This window comes from Lagenorhynchus albirostris, chromosome 5 (genome assembly GCF_949774975.1).
Source record: "Lagenorhynchus albirostris chromosome 5, mLagAlb1.1, whole genome shotgun sequence".
In the NCBI taxonomy this organism is placed as follows: Eukaryota; Metazoa; Chordata; class Mammalia; order Artiodactyla; family Delphinidae; genus Lagenorhynchus; species Lagenorhynchus albirostris.
Genome location: NC_083099.1, coordinates 24,131,689 through 24,158,142, shown reverse-complemented (window position 1 = coordinate 24,158,142; position 26,454 = coordinate 24,131,689). Strand labels below are relative to the sequence as shown.

At 35.6% G+C, this 26,454-nt stretch overlaps 1 protein-coding gene across 1 annotated transcript in view; it reads right to left on the bottom strand.

The window, feature by feature from the left end:
* ATR (ATR serine/threonine kinase) overlaps window positions 1-26,454 on the bottom strand; it is a 103,985-nt gene that overhangs the window by 4,948 nt on the left and 72,583 nt on the right. Inside the window, exons 36-45 of the mRNA XM_060149694.1 lie at window positions 24,387-24,529; window positions 13,152-13,249; window positions 12,327-12,559; window positions 11,258-11,392; window positions 9,536-9,736; window positions 8,035-8,178; window positions 5,633-5,783; window positions 2,838-2,994; window positions 2,570-2,723; window positions 1,184-1,335 (exon numbers count right to left, since the gene is read on the bottom strand). Of these exons, the coding sequence (XP_060005677.1) occupies window positions 1,184-1,335; window positions 2,570-2,723; window positions 2,838-2,994; window positions 5,633-5,783; window positions 8,035-8,178; window positions 9,536-9,736; window positions 11,258-11,392; window positions 12,327-12,559; window positions 13,152-13,249; window positions 24,387-24,529 (1,568 nt within the window). The remainder of the gene's footprint in view (window positions 1-1,183; window positions 1,336-2,569; window positions 2,724-2,837; window positions 2,995-5,632; window positions 5,784-8,034; window positions 8,179-9,535; window positions 9,737-11,257; window positions 11,393-12,326; window positions 12,560-13,151; window positions 13,250-24,386; window positions 24,530-26,454) is intronic.

Sequence of the window (26,454 nt, the reverse complement as noted above, 5' to 3'; positions counted from 1 at the left end):
ATCCACATAAAACCTGTACACAGATGTTCACAGCTACACTATTCACAATAGCCAAAACAATCCCAAATGTCCATTAATTGATGAATGGATAAACGAAAGGTGGTATATCCATATAATAGAATATTATTTGACAATAAAAAAGAATGAAGTACTGATACATGCTAGAGCACAGATAAACCTTAAAAACATCATGCTACTGAAAGAAAACAGACACTAAAGGCCAAATGTTGTATAATTCTACTTATATATGAAATATCCAGAATAGGCAAATCTATAGAGACAGAAAGATTCGTGGTTGCTAGGAGATGGTGGGGAGTAGAGTTAGGGAGTGACTGCTAATTTCTTTTGGAGGTGATGAAAATGTTTCATAATTAGATAGCAGTGATGGTCACACAATCTTGTGAATATACTAAAACCACCGTAGTATGTATATTAAAAGACCAGATTTTGGACGTCCCTGGTAATGTAGTGGTTAAGAATCCGCCTGCCAATGCAGGGAACACGGGTTTGAGCCCTGGTCTGGGAAGATCCCACATGCCATGAAGCAACTCAGCCCGTGCACCACAACTACTGAGCCTGTGCTCTAGAGCCTGCGAGCCACAACTACTGAGCCTGCATGCTACAACTACTGAAGCCCGTGTGCCTAGAGCCTGTGCTCCACAACAAAGAGAAGCCACTACAATGAGAAGCCCACGCACTGCAAGGAAGAGTAGCCCCCGCTTGCCGTAACTAGAGAAAGCAGCAATGAAAACCCAATGCAGCCAAAAATAAATTAAGAAAAAAAAAAGACTAAATTTTATGGTATGTAAAATATATCTTAATAAAAGCTATTATTAAAAAACATCTACTTCAGGGCTTCCCTGGTGGCGCAGTGGTTGAGAGTCCGCCTGCCGATGCAGGGGAAGGGTTCGTGCCCCGGTCCGGGAAGATCCCACATGCCGCGGAGCGGCTGGGCCTGTGAGCCATGGCCGTTGAGCCTGCACATCCAGAGCCTGTGCTCCGCAACGGGAGAGGCCACAACAGTGAGAGGCCCACATACCGAAAAAAAGAAAAAAAAACCCAAAAAAGCCCCCCAAAAAACATCTACTTCAACCAGTATAAAGTAGCTCTATATAAAGAAAACAACTTAGAAACCAATAATCACATTCAAAGTTACTACTGTTTACAAAATATAGATGATTACCTCATTAAAGGTTCTCTCTGATCTCGCATCAGCCTCATTGTAACTTCACAAGCTCTTCGAAAAAGACCTTCTGTTCCCATAGGACCCATTCCATTAACCATATTATGAGTCATGCGAAATGGAACAATTTCTGGGACCTCAAAGGTTTCTCCCTTAAAACAATGCATTTTATTAAAAAGTAAAGATGCTGGAATTTAAAAATCTTTATGCAAAAAATTAAAAGCTTTTAGGAGAGAGCAAACATACCCTCAAAATATTCGTATGTGCAACTTATGTTAGAGGCCTACATCCTGAAGGAGCCATATGACTCTACTTTTGCTTTTGAGGAGCTGAAACACAACTCCTTGGGTAAGATCTAGAGGATGGATGGATTCATCTTTCACTGAATTACTAAAGTAATTACAGAGAATTATAGAGCAATATTTATGCATTCAATATTTAGCCTTATATTAACTCCCTTAATATCCTTCTTGAATAGTATAAAGTACAAACAAAATACTCTCACAATTTTCTTCTTTTCTTTAAGACTTTCACTTTAAAACAGGACGGGAAAAGAAATAGCCAAGTGTTAGATGCTCACAATCCCTGAGACAGGAAATGTAACATGTAATATAATGAAGTCCAGTTCATTTATTTTCTTCCATTCTCTAACACCTGCCTTTCCTAGGGCTTTTTCATCCCTCCAATCAGTTTCCCTAAATTCCTCTCTTGTATGAATCCCCTATACCAGTGGTTTATCTTTGATTTGTTTTCAGTTGGGTCTGTGACCTTTCTTGGTTTCCTGTGATAGCAGACGGCAACCCATAGAGAACTAAGGATGAAGGAAAAAATGGGTTTAATAATTAGTCTGCCTTTCAGGATCATGACATTGGAAAACTGGAGGGGGCCCTTAAGGAGAGCTGAATGACCTCAATTTATTTCCAGACCCCAGCTGGACCTACACAATCTGAATTTCCTGTGATGTTTCCTAGGTACCTGCATTAAAAAAAAAAAAAAATTCTTAGATGCTGCTGCCAGGTTTGGAAGCAATCACATTAAACTACTCTGTCTCTCTAAAACTGAGTCTCAGTAAAATGAACTGTTCATATATTATATAAACACCCCATGTTCATATAACCAAGAACCAATAAGTCAGAACTTGGATCTATGCTTTTGGACTTCAAGTTCAGTGCTAGTTTTCCTATATGACTCTTCTGAGTTCTCTCCAACCTAAGTTGCTTTACTGAGGTCTATGGGATCCACTGATCAAAACCAGTCAACAAACTCTCAATGTGACTCAACTGTGACTACAGCTGCTACTAACAGGTATGTCTAGGAAGAACAGTTGTTGTGGAAAGGAAATTAGGAGAAAACATACAATTAACTACAGTAAGTCATATCATATACCTTATTGAAGAGACAGTTGAAATCCACATGTACACATTCACCAGTCAAAGAATCAAAGAGAATGTTTTCACCATGACGGTCTCCAAGGCCCAGGATATAACCAACCATTGACATAACGGCAGTGGAACGGCAGTATGCTGATCTGCTGCTGTACCTAAAGGAAACACAATGCCTATCAAGTATCCTTGTATCATATGGGGCCACATACATCTAAAATATTTTTTAAAAAATCTAACCATAACAATGTATTATATTTTTGGTAACTTACCATGATGTAGGATCAGGGAATGTTCTCAGAAACCACTCATGAAAAACAGGAGGATGCCTGGGCAGGAGAAATTCTTGGAATACTTTGAGTTTTTCAGACAAAGCTGCCGATTTTGGTAGCATACACTGGCGAAGTTCCTTCCCTGTCATATAAACTCCTGCAAGGTAGAGTGATTTCCATTAATCACACAAGCCAAATGAGAAAAGGGGCAATGTATTTTTTTTTGGTGAAAATAGGACAGGAAATATCTACTTTTAGTCAAAAGCAAGAATAAATGGAAACATTTCAATTATGCATAGGTAAACTTTCTTCTGATACTATATGAAAATAATAAACACATTATCTTCACTTAATACTCATCTAGAGTGAGGCCTCTTGTTGATGATAATCAGTGCCAAGTAAGACCACACATACCAGAAGATACCACTCAGAATAAATCCAATGTGAATAGTGCCCCTGCATGTAAAAATGCTTACAGCCCTCACTAAATTTACAGTGATCTCTCTGTTAATCAGCAGGCAGTATGGGTCCACACTGAATCATTACTAAGAAACCTACAATGGTGCTCTGAAATAATTTACTCTGTGTGAAGGCTAGCCTATAAGATTCACAGGATATGTGATTTTAAAACTAATCTTGTACAATTCAAATCATAAATGGAAGCAGAAGACATTTTCCTTCTGATGTATTTGTGAGTTCATATTATATGGTTGACATGACTCCAGTCTATAAAGTGCCTTTTAGGCCCACCTTCGTTTGGTGCTTTTGGGACCCAAGGTTCAGCTAAAATTTCCGTAGACAAGTTTTGAGATTAGAGATTTTTAGCCTCAAATGTTGCACAGTTCAACTATGTTCATGATAGGATGGAAAATATATATATATTTAAAAAATCCAATAGCAATAACTAACACTTATATAATATTTCATCTTTAAATAAAATAGTCAATAGCAAGTTCCTTGAAATCAGATTCAAGTGTGCTTGAACTTCAGCTCTACAACATATTAGTAGCTTGCATTAAGTTACTTCACTGTCCAAAAATAGTGATAATTAGGCTTGTTAACAATAATAAAAAAATGATATATACAAAATACTTAGCATAATACCCATAATATAGTAATTTATCAATATTACTTAATGCTATGCGTTGATTGTATCCGTCAAAAAAATAACCCTTGTACCTGTGAATGTGACCTTATTTGAAAATAAGGTCTTTGCCCATGTAATCAGGTTAAGACGAGGTCATTACGGTGAGCCCTTAATATAGTATGACTGATATTTTTATAAGAGAAAACAGGGACATACAGACTTAGGGAGAATGCTGTGTGATGACAGAGGCAGAGAATGGAGTGAAGCATCTACAGCCAAGGAATGTCAAAGATTGCTGGCAACACCAGAAACTTACAGAAAGGCATAGAAAGGATTCTCCCCTTTGGCCTTGAGAGATATTGTGGCCCTACTGACACAGTGATTTTAGACTCCTTGTCTCCACAACTGTGAGAGAGTAAATTTCTGTTGTTTGTGAACAGTTTGTGGTAATGTGTTATGGCAGTCCTAGGGAACTAATATTTTTTACTTTACTCTAGTAACTTGATATATTTGTTTTTAATGTATTGCATCATAAACATTTTTTTATCATAAACATTTTTAAAACTTTTTATTTTGAAATAATTTTAGTCTTACAAAAAATTGCAAAAAATATACAGATTTCCCATATATTCATCACCCAGATTTTGTCAGTGTTCATCTCTTTCATAACAGAATACAATTACCTAAACCAAGAAATTATTTTTTCATAGTATTATTAACTAACTTTCAGACTTTATTCAACTGTCCCACTATCATCCTTTTTCTGGGTCAGGATCCAATTCAGGATCCCTGACTGCATTCAGTTGTCATGTCTCCTTAATGTCCTCGAATCTGGGAAATTTCTGTTTTTGTCTTTCATTACCATGAAATTTTTAAGGAGTTCTGACCTGTTATATTTTTGTTTCTTCATTGTAAAGTTACTACTTTTTCCCCTTTGTAATTAATAAGTATCTGGTGGAGAGATACTTTGAGACTCTGCAAATAACCTATTTTCCATCATACTTTTGCCAACGAATTTCAGCAGTCATTGCTAATCACTGTCTGCAACAATTATTACTGTGATATTTACTAATTGGCAATTTTCTGTTTTCATCATCTCTTCTACATTAATTCATTGTAATTCTACTCTAAGGAAGAACTTGTTCCTACCTTCCTACTTATTTATTTATTAATTCAAGTATTTGTTTACATAAGTGTAGACTCCTGTCTATTTTATTCCATGGGTTATAATCTAATACTATTATTATTTATTTTGGTGCTCAAGTTATCCCAGGTTTGGCCAGTGGGAGACTCTAACTCTAATCTAACACTTTCGGTTTCATTCTAGCTTTCCCTTTCTTTTTCTTTCTCTAATATGAAAAACTAGCTCTCATTAGCCACAATGTATTTATTTATTTGCTGAAGTCTAGTTTACACAAAAGTAGTTTCAGAATTGCTAACCAGTAACTCCTAGAAAAACACATTTTCATATATATTTTTGTAAGCTACCTCAAATTCTTTTGGGATAAAGATAGAGAAAGAATTAAAACGCAAGGAAGGAAAGAAGAAATCACTTAACTACTTCTGTATGTATCAATAGTACCAAGAAATTTTACTATGGCTTATACCCCCAAAATGTACAATGATAATAACCATTATACCTATATTATATGTTAGCAGCTATTATACCCATATTACATACTTATATAGTAAGAATTAATTTTAGTACCCTTTTCCTTATACAGTTTGGTCAGAATAGGTCTCAAGCCAGCAGTGTTGTTAACCCATTCAATAATCCCACATTCATCATTCAGTGGAATAACTGCATATGTTCTAATATGAAGTTCTCTTCTACGAGACTCAGCATCTTTTCTTAAGCACTATAAAAAAAAAACACACATAAACTTAAAAGTTAAAAATTTCTAAATGTTATATCAAACCTATCTAAAGATTGCTCATTTCATAGCAAAATAATGTCCATAAAAGCTTATTATGTAGTATAGATGAATAATTCTTCAGAAAGGTAGAGCAGGAAACTACTGGGACAATATCCTTAATTTATTTGCAAATCATTAAAAATGCCTTGGGTAAGTACTTCTTTTAATTATTCAGTACTAATGTGACAACAATACTGGGTTCAAAAATGTTATAGTTATATATTTAACAATGACAAAATACTCTTTAAAAATTGCTTCTAAGATATTACTGAAATAGTAAGTCCTTGGGCGCAGGGAATGCTGTTTAATTTTACCTAAAACAATGCATGAACAGAAAAGTATGAGTCTTATGATATCCCCAAAACATATATCTTATTCTTACAGTTTAATATCATAGCTTCATTTGAAAAATGATCTCCTAGCAGAAGAAAGCTTTACACATCTCATCTGATTAATCCTGAAATATACTAGGTAAGGATAAACAGTATTTTGTTTAATTCTGGAACTGTATGAAATAAACAAACTAAGCACACATCTATAATTGTAACCTGTCAAATTTTAAAGCACAATCACTGACCAAAAATACATTTTAAACTTTAGGAATAGATAGGCTACATAAATGTCAGCCAAATAGTATGGCATGAGAATCACATGTAAAGATCAGTATATGGCCTCCTAGACCAACGTAATGAGACGAGTTTTTCACAATCAGGCTATTTTATTTGACCATGTTAATGTGGGGGAAAGGTAATGAAACAACTTAATTGGTAACAAGGCTGATTAAGATAAATTTATAAATTAAATCCAGGCCACCTGATACTCCCAACTAGAAAAACACTCCGGGAGCTTTGGGAATTAAGTTACCAATTTACCAAACAACATTTTAAATAAAAATATTCTTTCCCTTAATACCTATGAAATGGGTTTTTATTGTGGTATTAATTTTTAAATTACTTTTGGTTAAACTAAGCACAAACCATAATTCTCCTTTTTAAAAAATGAACTCATCTGCTGCTATTTATTTTCTATGTTAAAGGTCCATAACTTTTTCCTGTTAATAAAAGAGGTACCAGTAAAATGCAGGAAGGGGATAGAGAGGCAGAACAAAGAGCTTATAGGAAAACAATAAAGTTTTCACAGTATGGTTTAATTTTTTACCAATGGAAAAACAGATGCTATGCACTTATAAATACCTGGCTAGCGAATAATTCAAAACCCCGAAGACTATGCATTTATAATAACCCTTTAGTGAGATTTCTCATATCATCTCTGAGATAGAAATCAAGCACTTACCAACAGAACTGAAAAAAAATACTAATGATCACCTCTAAAAAGTGTGTTGGTAAAAACAGAACCTAACATTTTTTTTTCTGGCATCAAAATATAAAACATAAATAAATCTGATAGAAAAAGTATATTATAGATAATTTAAACATTAAATAGAAAATATTTTCCTTTGTTAATATGTCTTATACATTTTTCTCAATATAACAAAAAGTATCTTATTTTTAAAAAATTAAGTGAAACCAGCAATTCCACGTCAGGGCACATATCCAAAAGATTGAAAGCAGGGACTTGAACAGTTATCTGTACACTTATCTTCATAGCAGCAATATTCACAATAGCCAAAAAGTGGAAGCAACCCACATATCCACTGATGGGTGAATGGATAAACAAAATTGGTATACACATGCAACTGTATATTATCCAACCTTGTAAAGGAAAGAAATTCTGATGTGCTATAACATGGATGAACCTTGAAGACATAATGCTAAGTGAAGAAAGCCAGTAAAATACAAATACTGTATGACTCCACTTATACAAGGTATCTAGAGTAGTCAAATTCATAGAGACAGAAAGTAGAATGGTGGTTACCAGAGCCTGGGGGGAAGGGGAATAGGGAGTTACTGTTTAACAGATATACAGTTTCAGTTTGAGAAGATGAAAAAGTTCTGGAGAGGGATGGTTGCACAACACTGTGAATGTACTTAATGCCACTGAATTGAACTGAACACTTAAAAATGGTTAAGATGGTAAATTTTATGTTATGTATATTTTATCCCAATAAAACAAATTAAGTGAAAATGAAAAAGGCAGTGTACTTCATTTCCTCTTTTTAAGAGAGATCTATTTGCCCATATCTCATTGATAGTAATTATGGCAATTCTAAAATAAAAGCAAACTATATCCAAACCTTATTAATCAAGGAATTGAATTCCATTAGTCTACAATCCTTTCTCAAGTCATCTTTTGGCTTACACATCATAATGTAGAACTTCCCATCAGATCCTTTTAAAGAGATCTTCTTTGGTTTCTGAAGAGAAGCAAGAATTTCTACCTAAAAGATGATGAGTTATATATAAATAAAGGTCAAAATTCTTTGTTTAAACTTCTATGTGTATTATAAATATTGTGTTACCTAACACAATAAAAAGGAAAATATAATAACCTATATTATGTAGCAAATTTATTATTTTAATAATTTATCTTAATTATGATCTATGAAAAGAATGGTTGGACATAAATAGAGACACATTTTCACCCATTAGAAATGGCTATTGAAGTAAAAGGATTACTCTGTCTGGGGCTTCCCTGGTGGCACAGTGGTTTAGAATCCGCCTGCCAATGCAAGGGACACAGGTTCGATCCCTGGCCTGGGAAAATTCCACATGCCATGGAGCAACTAAGCCCGTGCGCCACAACTACTGAGCCTGCGCTCTAGAGCCCATGTGCCACAAGTATTGAAGCCCGCGCGCCAAGAGCCCGTGCTCTGCAACGAGAAGCCACGACAATGAGAAGCCCGCGCACCTCAACGAAGACCCAACACAGCCAAAAATAAAAACAAACAAATAAATAAATAAATTTATAAAAAAAAAATCAGGATTACTCTGTCAGCAGTGTAAGTAAATACATACACATTCAAATTTAGGCAGCCTCTTAAAGCAGCCGTAATGTTTAAAAGATTTTTGAAACATTTTCTTAGGACTTTTCTGCAGAACCTAAGATGGTTTTTAAATTTCTTTAATGGTAAGAAATGTTTATCAATGGAAAGTAATTTTATTTTTGACAAAAGAAATGCCTCCAAAATCATGTCCAACTAAAGATGTAAGTAAATAAGTTGAATAATATTAAGTTAAAAACAAAGCATGACTATAAGTGACGAGAATGATTTTATTATGTGGCTTATTAACTGGTCTGAAGCAGTTAAACAAATGTTTTGAGCCACAGAAGTACTGGAATAAATACAGAGTTTTCAAAAGTATTTACTCAGAAGTGCTCTGGTACCATTTCTTTAAGATAGTAACAACAGCAACAAAAAAGAATCAAGCTCTTCCTAGCTGAAATTCACTTCCTCCCAAAATACAAATTACAAACAAAAATTGTATTTCGTTCTCTTTCTGTTCCCCATTTTTAGGACAAAGATGAATATGGAAAAATCAAATTGTGGAAAAAATAAAGATTTTAGTCATATTAAAACAATATGAACATCTGAAAAAATCAAAATACTAGGTTGAACATGAGATTTTTATTAATTTTGTCCCATCACTATATAGTTTTACTTTTCTGTATTTCCAATCATTTTTTCTTTGCAAATAAAATCCACTTAGTCTCTGAGAAAAACACTTTTAAACTTAATTTGAAATTTCAACTTAATTTTAAAAGCATAGTTACAGTTATATAAAATTGCAGTTTACCATATCATCAAAGCCTGCAATATAGGCCCAATGCCCAGGAAATGGCTCATGGTTAGCATGGGCACCCGGAACTGATGGAAGAGTGGGTATCATGACTGATTGTAAAGGAATGAGGATTTCACTAAATGTTGCTTCTTCTACCAGCTTTTTAAGCATTTTAAAATGAGTGCTCATGCTCAGCGTGGAACTACTTCCATCCACCTGGGGGGGGGGAAAAATAGTACATTTTAATTTCTCTGTTTACCTTGAATTATAGAATGCTTACTTTTACTCAAAACAAAAATTTCACTTCTATAATAGCTTAATTACAATGGCTCAGCAGTCTGTACTTTTCTAATTTTTAAAAATACATCACCTCATTTAAACCTTTCTGTACTCTTTTACTTATCAATAAATAGTACCTACATTATACGATGTTAAATGACTAAGGTAGGTAATAGTGGCCTACAATTTGTTATCACACATTACAAATTCCAAAGAGCTCTGTAAATCAAAGTTTTTTTTTTGTACCAAATCTCATTTGGCAGCAAAAAGATATCTGAACGTCTCACTTAGTACAAAGATTAATATGTTTCACTGAAGAAATAGTTATGTATCTGATTACAGGATACTCTACCAGATTACCCCTAGTGATGATACTTAATAAAAAGTATATGTACTGCATTATCTTTAAAAATCTAAAAATCCTGAATTTCTAAATGTAGTTGGCCACAAAGGTTTCACATAGAGAACTGGAAGTTTGTACAAGTAAAGCACTTAGAAAAGTGCCAGTGTTTAATAAATGTTGGCCATTATCATAACACTATCTTTCATAATGTCAAGACTGTCAGGGGACAAACAGGATTAATGCAGATAGCAAAAACAGATTACTCTTTCAAGATGTTTATTGGAAGGGAAGGTGAGAAATAGGGTAGTCTCTACCTCCTCAACTGTAAATAGATGATAGAGTAAATATTTGTAAGGGGAAGTCTAGTTATTTACCTTATAGAGTCTGTCCCGCCTTATAATTACCCCTACCCCCACTTTTACCCTTCCTACACATTCTTCAGGATTTTTTCCCCTCCAATTCCTTGGGTAGAATACTAGTTCATTCCTACAAGCATGTCTATACTCTAGTCATAAACCTACTGAAAAAAGTAGTTATACAGTATATGATAACCATCTGAGTGGCTTCCTATGAGACTGTGAGCACTTCGAGGCAGGAGAACATGTCTTACTCATCTTTGTTTCCCTTAGGCACAGTGCTTGTTCCCTGGTAGACGATGAAATGTTACTGAAAGGATGAAACCCAAAACTCCAGTCTTCTTTCCTATCATGTATGTAGGTTAATGTATATGAGTTTTGAAAGTTCAAAGATATGACAGAAAACAATCACAGAGAGAACTTTAACTGAGTATTTTATATTCTTATATTTCATATCCTCTATTTTAAAAAACTTCTAATAAATATGGATAATTTACTTTCAGAAGAATTTACATTAAGAAGAACTTTTAGAAATTTAGAGGATATTTGAGAGAGGGACATATGTTAGAAATTTTAAAAACAGCTTTATTAAGGTAAACTGCACGTATTTAAAGTATACAATTTGATAACTTTTGATATATGTGTATACCAACATATATGAGAATTTAAATTTAATTAATCAAATGAAATACAACCAGCTGAAATCATATAGAAGTTTCATCCAACTTGGTCTATAAGTAGTAAGATTTATGATAGTACCGATTTATTGCACAATTCTAGAAGCTTATCTGTTAGGCGAGTTGCATCTCCAACAAACTTTTCTAAGGATTTTTTCATATGAATAGCTTTATTTAGGATTTCCTTGCATCTGTTTACACGCATGGGATAAGAAGACTGTCATAAAAAAAAAAAGTTAAATGCAATTGTTAAAAGATAACAAAACTTCTGATTGACAAAAATCAACTTAAACAGTACGCATGATGAAAGTTTACAGTGATAGAAATTTCCTGGAAATCAATTTGGCAATACTATCAATAGCCATAAAAATGCTGCTATCCTGCGACCTGATGAATTCCCTTCTTAGGATCTATCTTGAAGGAATAATCAGAAATGAGAATAAATATAGATGTGTCTAGATGTTTTGCAACAGCAAAGAAAGTAAACAACCTTAATGATCAACAGCAGTTAAATAAATTATAGATGGCTAACCATTATAGAATTTTATAAAATTTTAAAAATTGGTTCTTCAATGAATATTTAACATGGGAACATGATTATGGTAACAATTTTAGGTGAAAAATATGAAATTACATATTTATGCAATCCAAATTTAGTGTTAAAATATGCATAGATAATAAACATACAAAAATACATCAAAATATTAATGATATAAACAGTGAATTTTAATTTTCTTTTTTATATTTCTCTGTATTTTCTAAATTCTCTAAAATATTTATTAATTCAATATATTTACCAATTTGTACATTCCTATTAATAATGCAATAAAATTTTCTAGTATTAATAGTTCTGATACTTTGGATTAAAAAACTTGGAAAAAAATAGGTTACCGTTTTATACCAAGCACTAACACTTTACTATACTTCATAAAGAAAACACATGATAAATCCTTCAATCTTAAACATACTAGTCACTTCATTTGATACAGTAAATATTTCTAAATTTTATAATGAGACATAGTACTATAGTTTCTTTTTAAAAATACTTAAAACTTCTTGCTACAAATCTAACATAAGAGAGAAACCCTGGAACTTGTATCTACATATTAGCATTAATATGGAAAAAGACACTATTGTGATTAATATATCACCTTTGACACAGCTGTCATCATCCACATTGCTTGTTGAGGATAGGCCAGAAACACTTTGGCTATAATTTCCATCAAGACAACAAAAACTTCATCATGAGAATGACAAATTCGGGAGATTAATTGTGAAAAGGCAGTCAAAAATTGATATGGAGCTAAGTGATTTGTGTGCTCTGTGATAACTTTGTTTATCTTAGCTAAATCATTTCTCATTTGTACACGATCAGAGCGGCCAGCTGGAAAAAAAAAAATCAAAGTTAAAAACAGCAGTAAAAAAGTATATCAATTTCACAGAAAAAAAATTTTGTTTTAAAAACTGCTTTAAGATATATGTTATTCCCAGGTCCAAAGCTAGATCACTTGCCAATTTGTGAAAAGATACTTTTCTCTGTCCAGGTAGGAAAAAATATTTAAGTCCACTGAAAATCTCAAGGCCCGTTTCTTTTTAAAATTTTTTAAACAGACTTTATTTATTTATTTATTTAACATCTTTATTGGAGTATAATTGCTTTACAGCGGTGTGTTAGTTTCCGCTGTATAACAAAGTGAATCAGCTATACATATACATATATTTTGACTAGAAGCAAACAGAACAAGCCACAATCCATTGTAATTTTTAACGTAAATTATTTGGCTTAAACTATTATTTTTCAAAATGTGTTAGGTTTACCAAGGAACGAGCAGGTTTACACTTCCAGGCCCTGCAACTCCAACTACTTTAAAAAGTCTATGCTTAGTCTTTCTCCTCTTTTTTAACATTTCGTTTCTTGCTCTCACATAAATCATAATTCTTCTCAGTCCCTTAAAAATTTTACCAAAAAATTATACCTTTTTCCCATTCATATGCCTTAGCACCAAAATCAAGCCATAGTGATAACATTCGTGGCATTGATTGATATATGAACTGATTTCCATACTGTAAAGACCTGCAATTACATAGAAAATATATTAACGTAGTATTCTTTTTTAATTATATGAATTAAATATAAAGGCTTAAACTACCACTTGAGAAATATATGGCCTCTGACAAAAATTTTTATAGCATCAGTATTTCTTCCTAGTACACATTATCTTTGACTCCTCTCTCCCCACTTTTTTCTTTCTTCACTCCTCACTAACCTCTATAGTATCAATACACTGACCAAAAATAATTCAAGTTTTGACCTGGTCAAACTCCTGTCAGTACTTCTTTTAAATTGTCCTTAGGATCTGTGCCTTTATTTGTATTCCATGGTCATAAGCCTAGGTCAGGCCCAATCACTCAATTTCTGGGAAATTACAGTAACTTGGTCTCCCTAATTCCACATTTCTTCCCTTCAATAAATTCCAGGCTACCATTTCTGAAATTCTAGCTTTATCATACTCCCCTCGTTTAAAAACAGCAATCACTTACCTTTAGATTAAGACTATATGAATGACTCTGCTCGGGATTCAAATATATACAACCCTTTTTCTTTATAACTTTGCAATCTTAGTCTCTCACTATTCACCACATACATCTTCCATCAAGTTCAATTTCCTCACCATCCTCTCAACAAACCACTCAACCCTGTGTCTCTGCCAAATGTGTGAAAAGTTAGTACAGGCATACCTCGGACATATTGCAGGTTTGGTACTGGACCACTGCGATAAAGCGAATATCACAATAAAGGGAGTCACACGAATTTTTGGGTTTCCCAATGCATATAAAAGTCATGTTTACACTATACTGTAGTCTAATAAGTGTGCAATAGCATATGTCTAAAAAAAGCAATATACATACCTTAATTGTAAAATACTTTATTGCTAAAAAATGCTAATCATCACCTGAGCCTTCAGCGAGTTGTAATCTTGTTGCTGGCGGAGGCTCTTGCCTCGATGTTGATGGCCGCTGACTGATCAGGGTGGGGGCTGCTGAAGGCTGGGTGGCCGTGGCGATTTCTTAAAATAAGACAACAATGAAGTGTGCTGCGCTGACTGACTCTTCCTTTCATGAACGATTTCTCTGTTGGTGCAATGCTGTTTCATAGCATTGTACCCATAGGAAAACTTCTTTCAAAACTGCAATCCTCTCAAACCCTGCCACTGCTTTATCAACTAAGTTTAGGTGAGATTCTAAATCCTTTGTTGTCATTTCAACAGTGTTCATAGCATCTTCACCAAGAGTAGATTCCATCTCAAGAAATCACTTTCTTTGCTCATCCATAAGAAGCAGCTCCTCATTCGTTTTATTGTGTTTTTATCGTGAGATTACAGCAATTTAGTCACATCTTCAGATTCCACTCCTAATTCTAGTTCTCTTGGCTACTTTCACCACATCTGCAGTTCCTTCCTCCATAGTGGTCTTGAACCTCTCAAAGTCATACATGAGGAATGTAATCAACTTCTTGCAAATTCCTGTTAACGTTGATATTTTCACATCTTCCCATGAATCACAAATGTTCTTAATGGCATCTAGAATGGTGAACCCTTTCCAGAAGGTTTTCAATTTACTTTGCTCAGATCCTTCAGAGGAATCACTATTTATGGCAGCTATTACTTGTGGCAGCTATTACAATACGAAATGTATTTCTTTTTTAAAACATTTACTTTCATTATTTATTTATGTTATTTAGGTTAACACTGGTTTATAACGTTATAAAAGTTTCATGTGTACGTTACATTTCTACTTCTATATACCTTATAGCATGCTCACCACCAAAAATTTAGTTCCCATCCATCACCATACGGTTGATCCCCTTTACCCATTTCACTCTCCCCTTCCCCTCTGTAACCACTACTCTGTATCTACCTGTTTGTTTTTATTTGGTTTGTTTTGTTCATTTGTTTTGTTTTTCTTTGTTTTTTTATATTCCACATATGAATGAAATCATACGGTGTTTGTCTTTCTCTGTTTGACTTATCTCACTTAGCATAATACCCTCAAAGTCCATCCATGTTGTCACAATGGCAAGATTTCATCTTTTTTTAAGGCTGAGTAGTATTCTATTGTATACGTGTATACACCACAACTTCTTTGCCCACTCTTCTGTTGATGGGCACTTTGGTTGTTTCCATATCCTGGCTATTTTAATAATGCTGCGATGGACATAGGGGTGCACATACCTTTTCAAATTAGTGTTTTCATATTCTTTGGATAAATACCCAGAAGTGGAATAGCTGGATCATATGCTAGTTCTATTCTTAAATTTTTGAGGAATCTCCATACTGTTTCCATAGCGGCTGCACCAATTTACATTCCCACCAACACTGTGGGAGGGTTCCCTTTTCTCTACATCCTCTAACACTTGTTATTTCTCTTGCCTTTTTGATAACTGTCATTCTAACAGGAGTGAGATGATATCTCATTGTGGTTTTGTTTCACATTTCCCTAATAATTAATGATGTTGAACATCTTTTCATGTGTCTGCTGGCCATCTGAATGTCTTTTTTGGAAAAATGTCTATTCAGCTCCTCTGCCCACTTTTTAATTGGGTTGGTTTTTGTTGTTGTTGTGTGAATTCTCATATATTTTGGATATTAACCCCTTATTGGATATACCATTTGCAAATATCTTCTCCTTTTTGGTAGGCTGTCTTTTCATTTTGTTGATGGTTTCATTTGTTGTGCAGAAATGTTTTAGTGTGATGTAGTCCCATTTGTTTATTTTTGCTTTGGTTTCCCTTGCCTAAGGAGTCATATCCAGAGGGATATTACTGAGGTGGATGTCAAAGACTGTACTGCCTAGGTTTTCTTCTAGGAGGTTTGTGGTTTCAGGTCTTATATTAAAGTCTTTAATCCATTTTGAGTTGATTTTTGTGTATGGTATGAGATAGTGGTCTAGTCTCATTTTTTTTTTTTGCACATGGATGTCCAGTTTCCTAACATCATTTATTGAAGAGACTACCCTTTCTCCATTGTATATTCTTTGCTGCTTTGTTGAATGTTAGTTGTCCATAGAAGCCTGGGTGTTTTGCTGGTCTCTCAGTTATGTTCCACTGATCTATGTATCTATTTTCTGCCAGTACCACGCTATTTTGATTACCACAGCTTGGTAATATAGTTTGAAATCAGGGCATGTGATACCTCCAACTTTGTTCTTTTTTTTTTCTTTTTTTTATGGTACGTGGGCCTCTCACTGTTGTGGCCCCTCCCGTTGTGAAGCACAGGCTCCAGATGCACAGGCTCAGCGGCCATGGCTCACGGGCCCAGCTGCTCCACAGCATGTGGGATCTTCCCGGACCAGGGCATGAACCCGCGTCCCATGCGTCGGCAGGTGGACTCTCAACCGCTGTGCCACCAGGGAAGCCCCCTGTTCTTTTTTCTTAGGTTTGCTTTGCCTATTTGGGGTCCTTTGTGGTTCCATGTAAGTTTTAGAATTTTTTGTTGTATTTCTGTGAAAAATGTCCTTGGGATTTTGATAGGAATTGCACTGAATCTGTAGGTTGCTTTAGGTATGGGCATTTTAACAATGTTAATTCTTCCAGTCCATGAGCATGGAATATCTTTCCATTTATTTGTGTCTTTTTCAATTTCTTTCAGCAATGTCTTATAGTTTTCAGTGTACAGGTCTTTCACCTCCTTGGTTAAATTCACTGCTATGTATTTTATTCTTATTACTGCAATTGTAAATGGGATTGTTTTATTAATTTCTCTTTCTGCTAGCTCACTGCTAGCATGTATAATAGAAATGCAACAGATTTTTGTATACTGATTTTGTATCCTGCAACTTTACTGTATTTGTTTATTATTTCTAATAGTTTTTTCGTGTATTCTTCAGGCTTTTCTATATAAAAAATCATGTCATCCACAAGTAGTGACAATTTTACTTTTTCCTTTACAATTTAGATGGCTTTTATTTCTTTTTCTTGCCTATCTGCTCTGACTATGGCTTCCAATACTATGTTGAATAAGAGTGGTGAGAGGGGGCATCTTTGTCTTGTTCCTGATTTTAAAGGGATAGCTTTCAGTTTTTCATGGTTGACTATGATGTTAGCTGTGGGTTTGACATACATGGCCTTTACTAATTTGTGGTATGTTTCTACTATACCCACTTTATTGACACTTTTTATCAAAAATGGATATTGAATCTTCTCAAATGCTTTTTCTACATCTATTCAGATGATCATATGGTTTTTATCCTTCATTTTGTTAATGTGGTGTACCATGTTGGTTGATTTGTGTATGTTGAATCATCCTTACATCCCTGGAATAAATCCCACTGATCATGGTGTATGATCCTTTTAATGCATTGTAGCAGTTGGTTTGCTAATATTTTATTGAGGATTTTGGTGTCTATGTTCATCAGAGATATTGGCCTATAATTTTCTTTTTTGTGTGTTGTCTTTGTTTGGTTTTGGTATCAGGGTGATGTTGGCCTCATAAAATGAGTTAGGAAGTGTTCCTTCCTCTTCAATTTTTTGGCAGACTTTGAGCATTAAATCTTCTTTGAATGTTTGGTAGAATGCACTGTGAAGCTGTCTGGTCCTTCTGTTTCTTCATGATTCAGTCTTGGAAGGGTGTATGGTTCTAAGAATTTGTCCATTTCTTCTAGGTTGTCCAATTTGTTCATAATATTCTCTTACAATCCTTTGTTTTTCTGTGGTATCCGTTGTTATTTCTCCTCTTTTATTTCTGATTTTATTTATCAGACCCTTCTCTCTTTTTTTCTTGGTGAGTCTAGATAAAGGTTTGTAAATTTTGTTTATCTTTTTAGAGATCCAGCTCTTATTTTCACTGATCTTATCTACTGTCTTTCTAGTCTCTATTTCATTTATTTCCACTCTGATTGTTATTATTTCCTTCCTTCTATGGACTTTGGGCATCGTTTGTTCTTTTTCTATTTCCTTTAGGTGTAAGGTTAGATTGTTTGAGATTTTTCTTGTTTCTTGAGGTAGGCCTGTATTGCTATAAAGTTCCCTCTTAGTACTGCTTTTGCTGCATCCCATAGATTTTTTTGGTATGTTATATTTTCATTTTCATTTGTCTTCAGGTAATTTTTAATTTCTTCTTTGATTTCTTTGTTGACCCAATAGCTCTTCAGTAGCATGCTGTTCAGTCTCCATATACTTGTCATTTTTCTACCTTTCTTCTTGTAGTTGACTTCTAGTTTCATACCATTGTGATTGGGAAAGATGCTTGATATGATTTCAATCTTTTTAAATTTATTGAGATTTGTTCTTTAGAAAGTTCCACGTACACTTGAGAAGAATATGTATTCTGCTGCATTTGAATGTAATGTTCTGTATAGATCTATCAAATCCATCTGGTTCTGCTGTTTCCTTGAATTTCTCTCCAGATGATCTATTCACTGACACAAGTGGGATGTTAAAGTCCCCTACCATTACTGTGTTGCTGTTAATTTCCATTTTCTTGGTAATTCCTTCACTTTCAGCCTATGTTTGTCTTTAGAGCTGAGCTCCTGGAGGCAGCATATAGTTGGGTCTTGTTTTTTTTAACCCATCCAACCACTTTGTGTCTTTTGGTTGGTGAATTCAATCCGTTTACATTTTAGGTGACAGATGAGGACTTAGCACTGCCAGTTTAGCTTTTGTTTTCTGGTTGCTCTATATATCCACTGTTTTGTTTTGTTTTGTTTTTTCCTTGTGTTTCTGTCTGCCATTTTGGTTTGGAGGTTTTCTGTTTTTCGTAGTTTCCTCTTTTTTTATGTTTCATGTCTCTACTCTATATTTATGTTTTGTGGTTACCATGGGGTTTGTATGAAATCTCTCATAGATAAAATAGTCCTTTTTCTGCTGATAGGATCTTACCTTCATTTACCTATGTAGGTTCCATCCTTTTCCTCTTCCCCTTTTATATTTTTGTTGTCTCAAATTATCCCATTTTATGTTGTGAGTTTGTTACTGAATTGAAGCAGCTATATTTATTTTTTCAACATTTTCCCTCTTTAACCTTTACGCTATAACAAAGTGTTTAAAAAGCTGTTGTGATAAAGACTTGCAACTTTTGATTCTGTCTACTTATCGCCTTAGTCAAAGTTTTGTGTACTTTTTGCCATTTTGTTTCTGGTAGAAAAGCTCATTTCAACATTTCATGTAAGGCAGGTCTCATGTTGATTAACTCTCTTGGCTTTTGGTTGTCTGGGAAAGTCTTTATTTCTCCTTCATATCTGAATGATAACTTTGCTGGATAGAGTATTCCTGAGTGATGACTTTCAGTATTTTGAGAATGTCACTCCACTTCCTCCTGGTCTGTAGAGTTTCTGCTGAGAAATCTGATGGCCCAATGAGGTAGCTTTGTGGGTTACCATCCCTTTTTCCTTAGCTGCCTTTAAAATTCTTTCTTTGTCATTGACTTTTGACAATTTTAATACAATCTGTCTTAGAGAAGGTAATTAGGTGTTCTCTTAGCTTCATGAACTTGTATACCCAGTTTCTTCTCCAGGTTTGGGAAGTTCTCAGCTATTATTTAAATAAATGCTTTGCTCCCTTCTCTCTCTCTTCTCTTCGGGTATACTCATTACCCTAATGTTGCCCTTCCTAAAAGAGTTGAATAGCTCTCTAGAATTTCCTCATTTTTAAAATATCTTCTCTTTCCTGTCCTACTTGTACCATTTCAAGTTTGCTAATTCTCTCTTCCATATGGTCTGCTCTATTTCCAATGCTTTTAAATGTACTCTTCATCTCATTTATTGAGGTCTTCAACTCGAGAATTTCTGTTTGGTTCTTTTTTAGAGTTTCACTCTCTTAGTTAAGTACTCTTTCTGTTCATTAATTTTATTCCTGAGCTCACTGAACTGTTTTTCTAAGTTTTCTTGCAGCTCACTGGGTTTCTTCATGACAGCTATATTGAATTCTCTATCAAATTGCAATATTCTGCATCTTTAAGTCTGGTTCCTGGAAAATCATCATTTGCTTTTTGTGGTACTGTCACTGTGGTTATTCATGGTGCTAGATGAGTTGTTCCTCTGCCAGTACATCTGAAGTAGGGGCAGGTTTGAGATTAGAGGCCTTTCTTTTGTTTTCCAGTAGGTGGCACTATAGCATAGGTTTTTGGTTTCTTTTACCTGAGGCGCCTCTGGCTCTATTTGAGTCGGCCCTTTCCACCTTCCACCTCCTCTGTTAGAGGTGTGACTCCCTGCCCTCATTATCGCACCTTGTGCCTCTGGAGTCGATGGTAGCTCCTTCTCCCACTGTCACTGGTGTTGCTGCTTGGTGCATCTAGATGGTAGGCTCTGCCATCTCATCTAGGATCCCATGAATTGCAGGCTCCACTGCCATGGGGCGAGGGGAATGAGGAGAGTTGGGAGGTGAGCTGAGGTTGCATGGGCGTCTCTGCTGTGTCTGGTATTGTAAGGTTCGTGGGGCTCTGCCACAGTGGACCTGGAGTTGTTGGCGCCTCAGTGGCTGGAGGGGCAGGGTCTCAGGCCCCACTGCCACTGTTTCCCAGTTACCCGTGGCCACAGGAGCTGCTGGGGCCAGGAGGCTAGAATCATGTGTACCTCCCTCCTCTGCCACTGTTGGGTTCTCTGGGGCTGCAGACTCAGTTGCTGTGGCTGGACGGCTGGGTTTTGCAGGCACCACCTGCTGTTCCCTTGCTTCCAACTTCTCTATGTGTTTCAGTACACCCACCTTTAGATGTACCAATGTGTGGATTCTCCGGTGTGCTGGTGTGTTGAGCGGAAGTACCCTTGTTGTACTGTGGATGTTTTACTGGTTGTACATTGATGGGGTGAGACAAAGGTAGCTTTTCACTCTGCCATAATGCTGACATCACTCCAATCACAAAATGTATTTCTTAAACAATAAAACTTGAAAGTTGAAATTGCTCCTTGATTCATGGGCTGCAGAATGGATGCTGTGTTAGCAGGCATGAAAACAACATTAATCTCACTATACATCTCTATCAGAGTTCTTGGGTGACCAAGTGCATTGTCAATGAGCACTGACATTTTGAAAGGAATCTTTGTTTCTGAGCAGTAGGTCTCAACCGTGGGCTTAAAATATGTAGTAAAACATGTTGTAAACAGATGTGGTGTCATCCAGGCTTTGTGGTTCCATTTACAGAGCACGGGCAAAATAGACTTAGCATAAATCTTAGGGCTCTAGGATTTTCAGAGTAGTAAGTCACTAGCTGCATTAGGCCCTAATAAGAGTCAGCCTGTCCTTTGAAGCTTTGAAGCCAGGCATTGACTTCTCCTCTAGCTATGAAAGATGGCATCTTCTTCCAATATAAGGCTGTTTTGTCTACATCGAAATTCTGTTGTTTAGTGTAGCCACCATTAATGATCTTAGCTAGATCTTCTGGATAATGTGCTGCAGCTACTACATCAGTATTTGTTGCTTCACCTTGCACTTTTCTGTTATGGAGACGGTTTCTTTCCCTAAACCTCATGAACCAATGTCTGCTAGCTTCAGACTTTTTTTCTGCAGCTTTCTCACCTCTTTCAGCCTTCTTAGAATTGAGGCAAGTTAGGGCCTTGCTCTGGATTAGGCTTTGGAAATATGGTGTCCAATTTGATCTCTGTACACTACTAAAATTTTCTCCATATCAGCAATAAAGCTGTTTCACTTTGTTATTATTCATGTGTTAACTGGAGTAGCACTTTTTTTTTTTTTTTTTTTTTTTTTGTGGTACGCGGGCCTCTCGCTGCTGTGGTCTCTCCCGTTGCGGAGCACAGGCTCTGGATGCGCAGGCTCAGTGGCCATGGCTCACGGGCCCAGCTGCTCCGCGGCATGTGGGATCCTCCTGGACCGGGGCACGAACCCGCGTCCCCTGCATCAGCAGGCAGACTCTCAACCACTGCGCCACCAGGGAAGCCCTGGAGTAGCACTTTTAATTTCCTTCAAGAACTTTTCCTTTGCATTCACAACTTGGCTAACTCTTTGGCACAAGAGGCCTAGCTTTTTGCCTGTCTCAGCTTTTGACATGGCTTCCTCACTAAGCTTAATCATCTCTAGCTTCTGATTTAAAGTGAGAGATGTGTGACTCTTCCTTTCAACACTTCCTTTGAACACTTAGAGACCATTGTAGGGTTATTGATTGGCTTAACTTCAATGTTGTTGTCTCAGGGAATAGGGAGGCCCAAGGAGAAGAAAAGAGATGGTGGAATGGCCAGTTGGTGGAGCAGTCAGAACACACACAGCATTTATGGAATAAGTTCGCTGTCTTGTATGGGTGCAGTTCATGGTGCCCCAGAACAATTACAATAGTTAACATCAAAGATCACTGACCACAGATCACCATAACAAACACAATAATAATGAAAAAGTTTGAAATATTGCAAGAATTACCAAAATGTGAGTATACAGAGACCTGAAGTGAATAAATGCTGTTGGAAAAATGGAACTGATAGACTTGTTCAACACAGGGTTGCCACAAAACTTCAATTTGTAAAAAACACAGTATCTGTGAAGCTCAATAAAATGAGATATGCCTGTAATGTCCTCTCTTTCTTGAATTTAATTACCTTTTAAATCCTACCTTCTTCACAAGGCCTACCAAACTTCTCTGGCAATGCAGTGCAAAGAGATACTTTTGATATCATGAAGCCAGTGGTTTGAGTTTTGACTTCAGATTTGCCCCAAATCCATGACTCCTGGACTTGTTTGGTTCATTTTTGGTATCTTGCTAGTATCAAAAAGATATTTCTAATATTTGTACCACTTATTTTGATATTTGATCACATTCTACTGTGTACCATTATTTAAATATTTTGTGTGCTAAGGTTTCTCTACCCAATTGGACTGTAGCTCCTTGAGGGCAAACACTAATGCTTAATTAGCAATAACACAGTAATTCAATGACTCAGAGGAAAAGCATCGATAGCTGAGCTTATTTACTCCTTTAAGCATCCATATGTTTTATTTTAACTACTATGGATAAAATATATTCTAAAATAGTCTTACTTTCTTAAACTGTACTTTTAAAAATCTCACACTATACCTAATAGTTTTATGCATATCAAGGACTCCAAATAACTCGTTTTAGAAGAAATGTATTAAGTAAATTCTGTATACCAATGCATATGATATATGTCAAGACTAAAGAGCAAATGAGAGGTATTATTCATTTTAGAAAAGAAAAATGAATTTAATAACTGTCCTCTGCTTATGCTTCCATTTCAAAATGCCAATATGCCAGGAATTCTTCCTCAATAACAAGTCATTAATAATCAATAAAAAATTAAATTAGGTTTGGATTTTATAAAACTTGAATTCCAGGGACTTCCCTGGTGGCCTACAGGTTAGGATTCCGGACTTTCACTGCCGTGGCCCAGGTTCAATCCCTGGTTGGGGAATTGAGATCCCACAAGCCATATGGCATGGCCAACAAACAAACAACAAAAAAACAAACAAGCAAACAAAAATTGAATTCCATTTTGGGAAGAAAGGCTTGGCCAAATCTTGCAATCCTAACACTGCTGATGAACAAAAATACATTGCTTTGATTCCTGAAAATATTGAACTGAGAAGTCAAAATACCTGATAATAGGCAACTTTAAATAAATTTATTAGTATGAAGTAAGTTATTCATCAGTAAAGCAATGGTCCACGAGTATGACAAGAAAATGAGTGGAACGTTATTATTACTTCTTAGGAATTAATAATTTGTGATAATATAAACAGTAGGCATGAGACAATACACTATTTGACTATAATACACTAATATACGAAATTAAGTTACATTTCACCTGTTACCTAGTTTAAGCGATAAGCTCTTTCTACAAGTCTAATGTCAAAACCATTTTTATATATACTACTTCTTAGAGAATGGGCTGGAAGGAAACATTCCACAGGCAATTAAGTAAAACCATTAAATGTACTAGATTTAGGGCCTTCTGGAATTCTAGGGAAGGGGACTCAGAGGATGAGGGTCCAGAATGGGAAGGACACTTAATTTTCATTGTATATTCTTGGTACTACTGAATTTTAAAAAAACATGCATATATTACTTATTCCATTAAAATAGTTGTTATTTAAAGGGAAGGAAAAAATTGTACAAAGAAAAAATTTATATCTTATCTAAGGTGATAATCATAAAGCAGAAAACATCCTACATATGCTAAGATCTGTGATAATAGTTCAACATCAACAGAGTCACCTTGATATATTTAATCAGCAAACATGCAGTTCTCACTCTCACCTTCCAAAGTGAAGGACTATATACCGAATGAGATCACCCTGCTTTTCCATTTTGTTGTCTGTGACCATGGGCATCAATTTGTCATAGTACTTGGCAAGGTAGAAATGCCCATCCTCCCACTCTGGCAGGAACAAGGTCACATCCTGCAAAAGATAACAGCGAATATCCACTTAATAAAACCCCCCACTATGTTGGGAAGTAAAGTATAAATAGATAATTAGGGATCAAAAGTATGAGACCGACATCTAGGCAGAGCAAAGTCAAAGGCAGACTGACTGGTGTAAATAAGGAATAGCTACTTTCTTACAAAGGTTTTCTCAGGATAGCTGGTGGGTTCTGGTGGGTTGCCCGCTGATCAACATGTCATGCTAATTTGCTATATAGGGAAAAACACTCCACTTACATTGCCACTTTATATGATACATCAAAATAATTTTCAGATGGATTAAGGTATTTCATGTATGTGTGTACAGGTATATTTTTATTGTTTTAAAAAAAAACCTCAGAGAAAGAAGAATACCAAATCTCTGAAGAGGACAGGACTTTAAAGGCATTCAAATATGGTTTAAAAAAGAAATCACATATCATTTTTCTCTAAGATCTACAAGTTATTGCCCTCTCTCTCAACTCCTTCATAATCAGGCTTTTGAAAAGAATTCTCCAACTCACTGTCATTCCTCAAACTATTTCTTTTTGGTTCAGTAGACACCACTCCACTAAAGTAGCAACTTAAACAGACATACTTTCCAATTCTGATCTCATGTGAGTAACCTCTCTTCAGCATGTTTCTGTTGTCCATGCCATTTCTTCTTTGAATCACTTTCTTCCTTTTGCTTTTGTGAGGCCACAATGTTCCAAGTTTTCTCCTACCTTTCTGGCCACTCCTACTCAGTCGCCTTTGTCATTTCCTCTTCCTTTCCCTTATATTTGTATATTGTGTGTGGTTTATTAATTTTTAACTATATTACTTGAAATGTGATGGAAAATACATAGAACAGCTGAGTAAAAAAAAAATTTTTAAATAAAGCTCGACTCTTAATTCAAGCAAATTTAAGAACACAGTTTAGACCAGGAACCTTAAAATGAGATCGTAAGTTTCCTCCAAATCTAATCCTAAAACCTTACAGATACAAACCTGCTTGTGGATAGAGGACAGAATGACATGATTAGATATATGGAACAGATGCTGGATTCATGTGCCTAAAACGGGCCACAGGGACGAGGCTCCCAGTGTGCTTTTCCCATCTAGTCAAAGGAGAAGCAAACGGAATGAAGGAAAATGCTAATTAAGATTGCTTCTAAAAAGATATTTTCAATCTGGTTTCATCATCTTTCTATCTCCCTTCCTTTGCTTTCTTCCTCCCTCCCTCTCTCCTTCCTTCCTGGTTTAAGTTAAAATTTTATTTTAGAAAATAAAATCTACATACAGAAAGATAAATCTTATATGCAAAGCTTGCTCAATTATCACAAAGTGATCACACTTATATAAGAACTCCAGAAACACGAGCCTCCCCCTTCGCCCTCCCAAACACTACTCCCTTTGTTCTCCTCCCAAATAACCACTACTACAGATTAAATATTTGTATGTTGTCCCCCCTCCCCCCTCACCCAATTCATATGTTGAAGCCTAATCCCCAATGTGATGGTATGTGGAGGTGGGGCCTTTGGGAGGTGATTAGGTCATAAGTGTGGAATCCTCATGAATAAGATTAGTGCCCTTATAAAAGAGGCCCCAGGGCCCTCCCTTGCCTCTTCTGCCATGTGAGGTCATAAGGAGAAGATGGCTGTCTATGTAAGCAGGGCCTCACCAGACTGAATCTGCTAGCACCTTAATTCTGGACTTCTCAGCCTCCAGAACTGTTTGAAATAAATGTTGCTTAAGCCACCCAGTATATGGTATGTTTGTTATAGCAGTGCATATGGACTAAAAACAACCACTATCTCCATTTCTGATACAAGAATTTTGTTTTGCTCATTTCTGAACTTTATATAAATGGAATCATACTACATGTATGATTTTTTCATATGACTTTTTTCCTTCAACATTAAGTTTGGGAGAACCATTCAA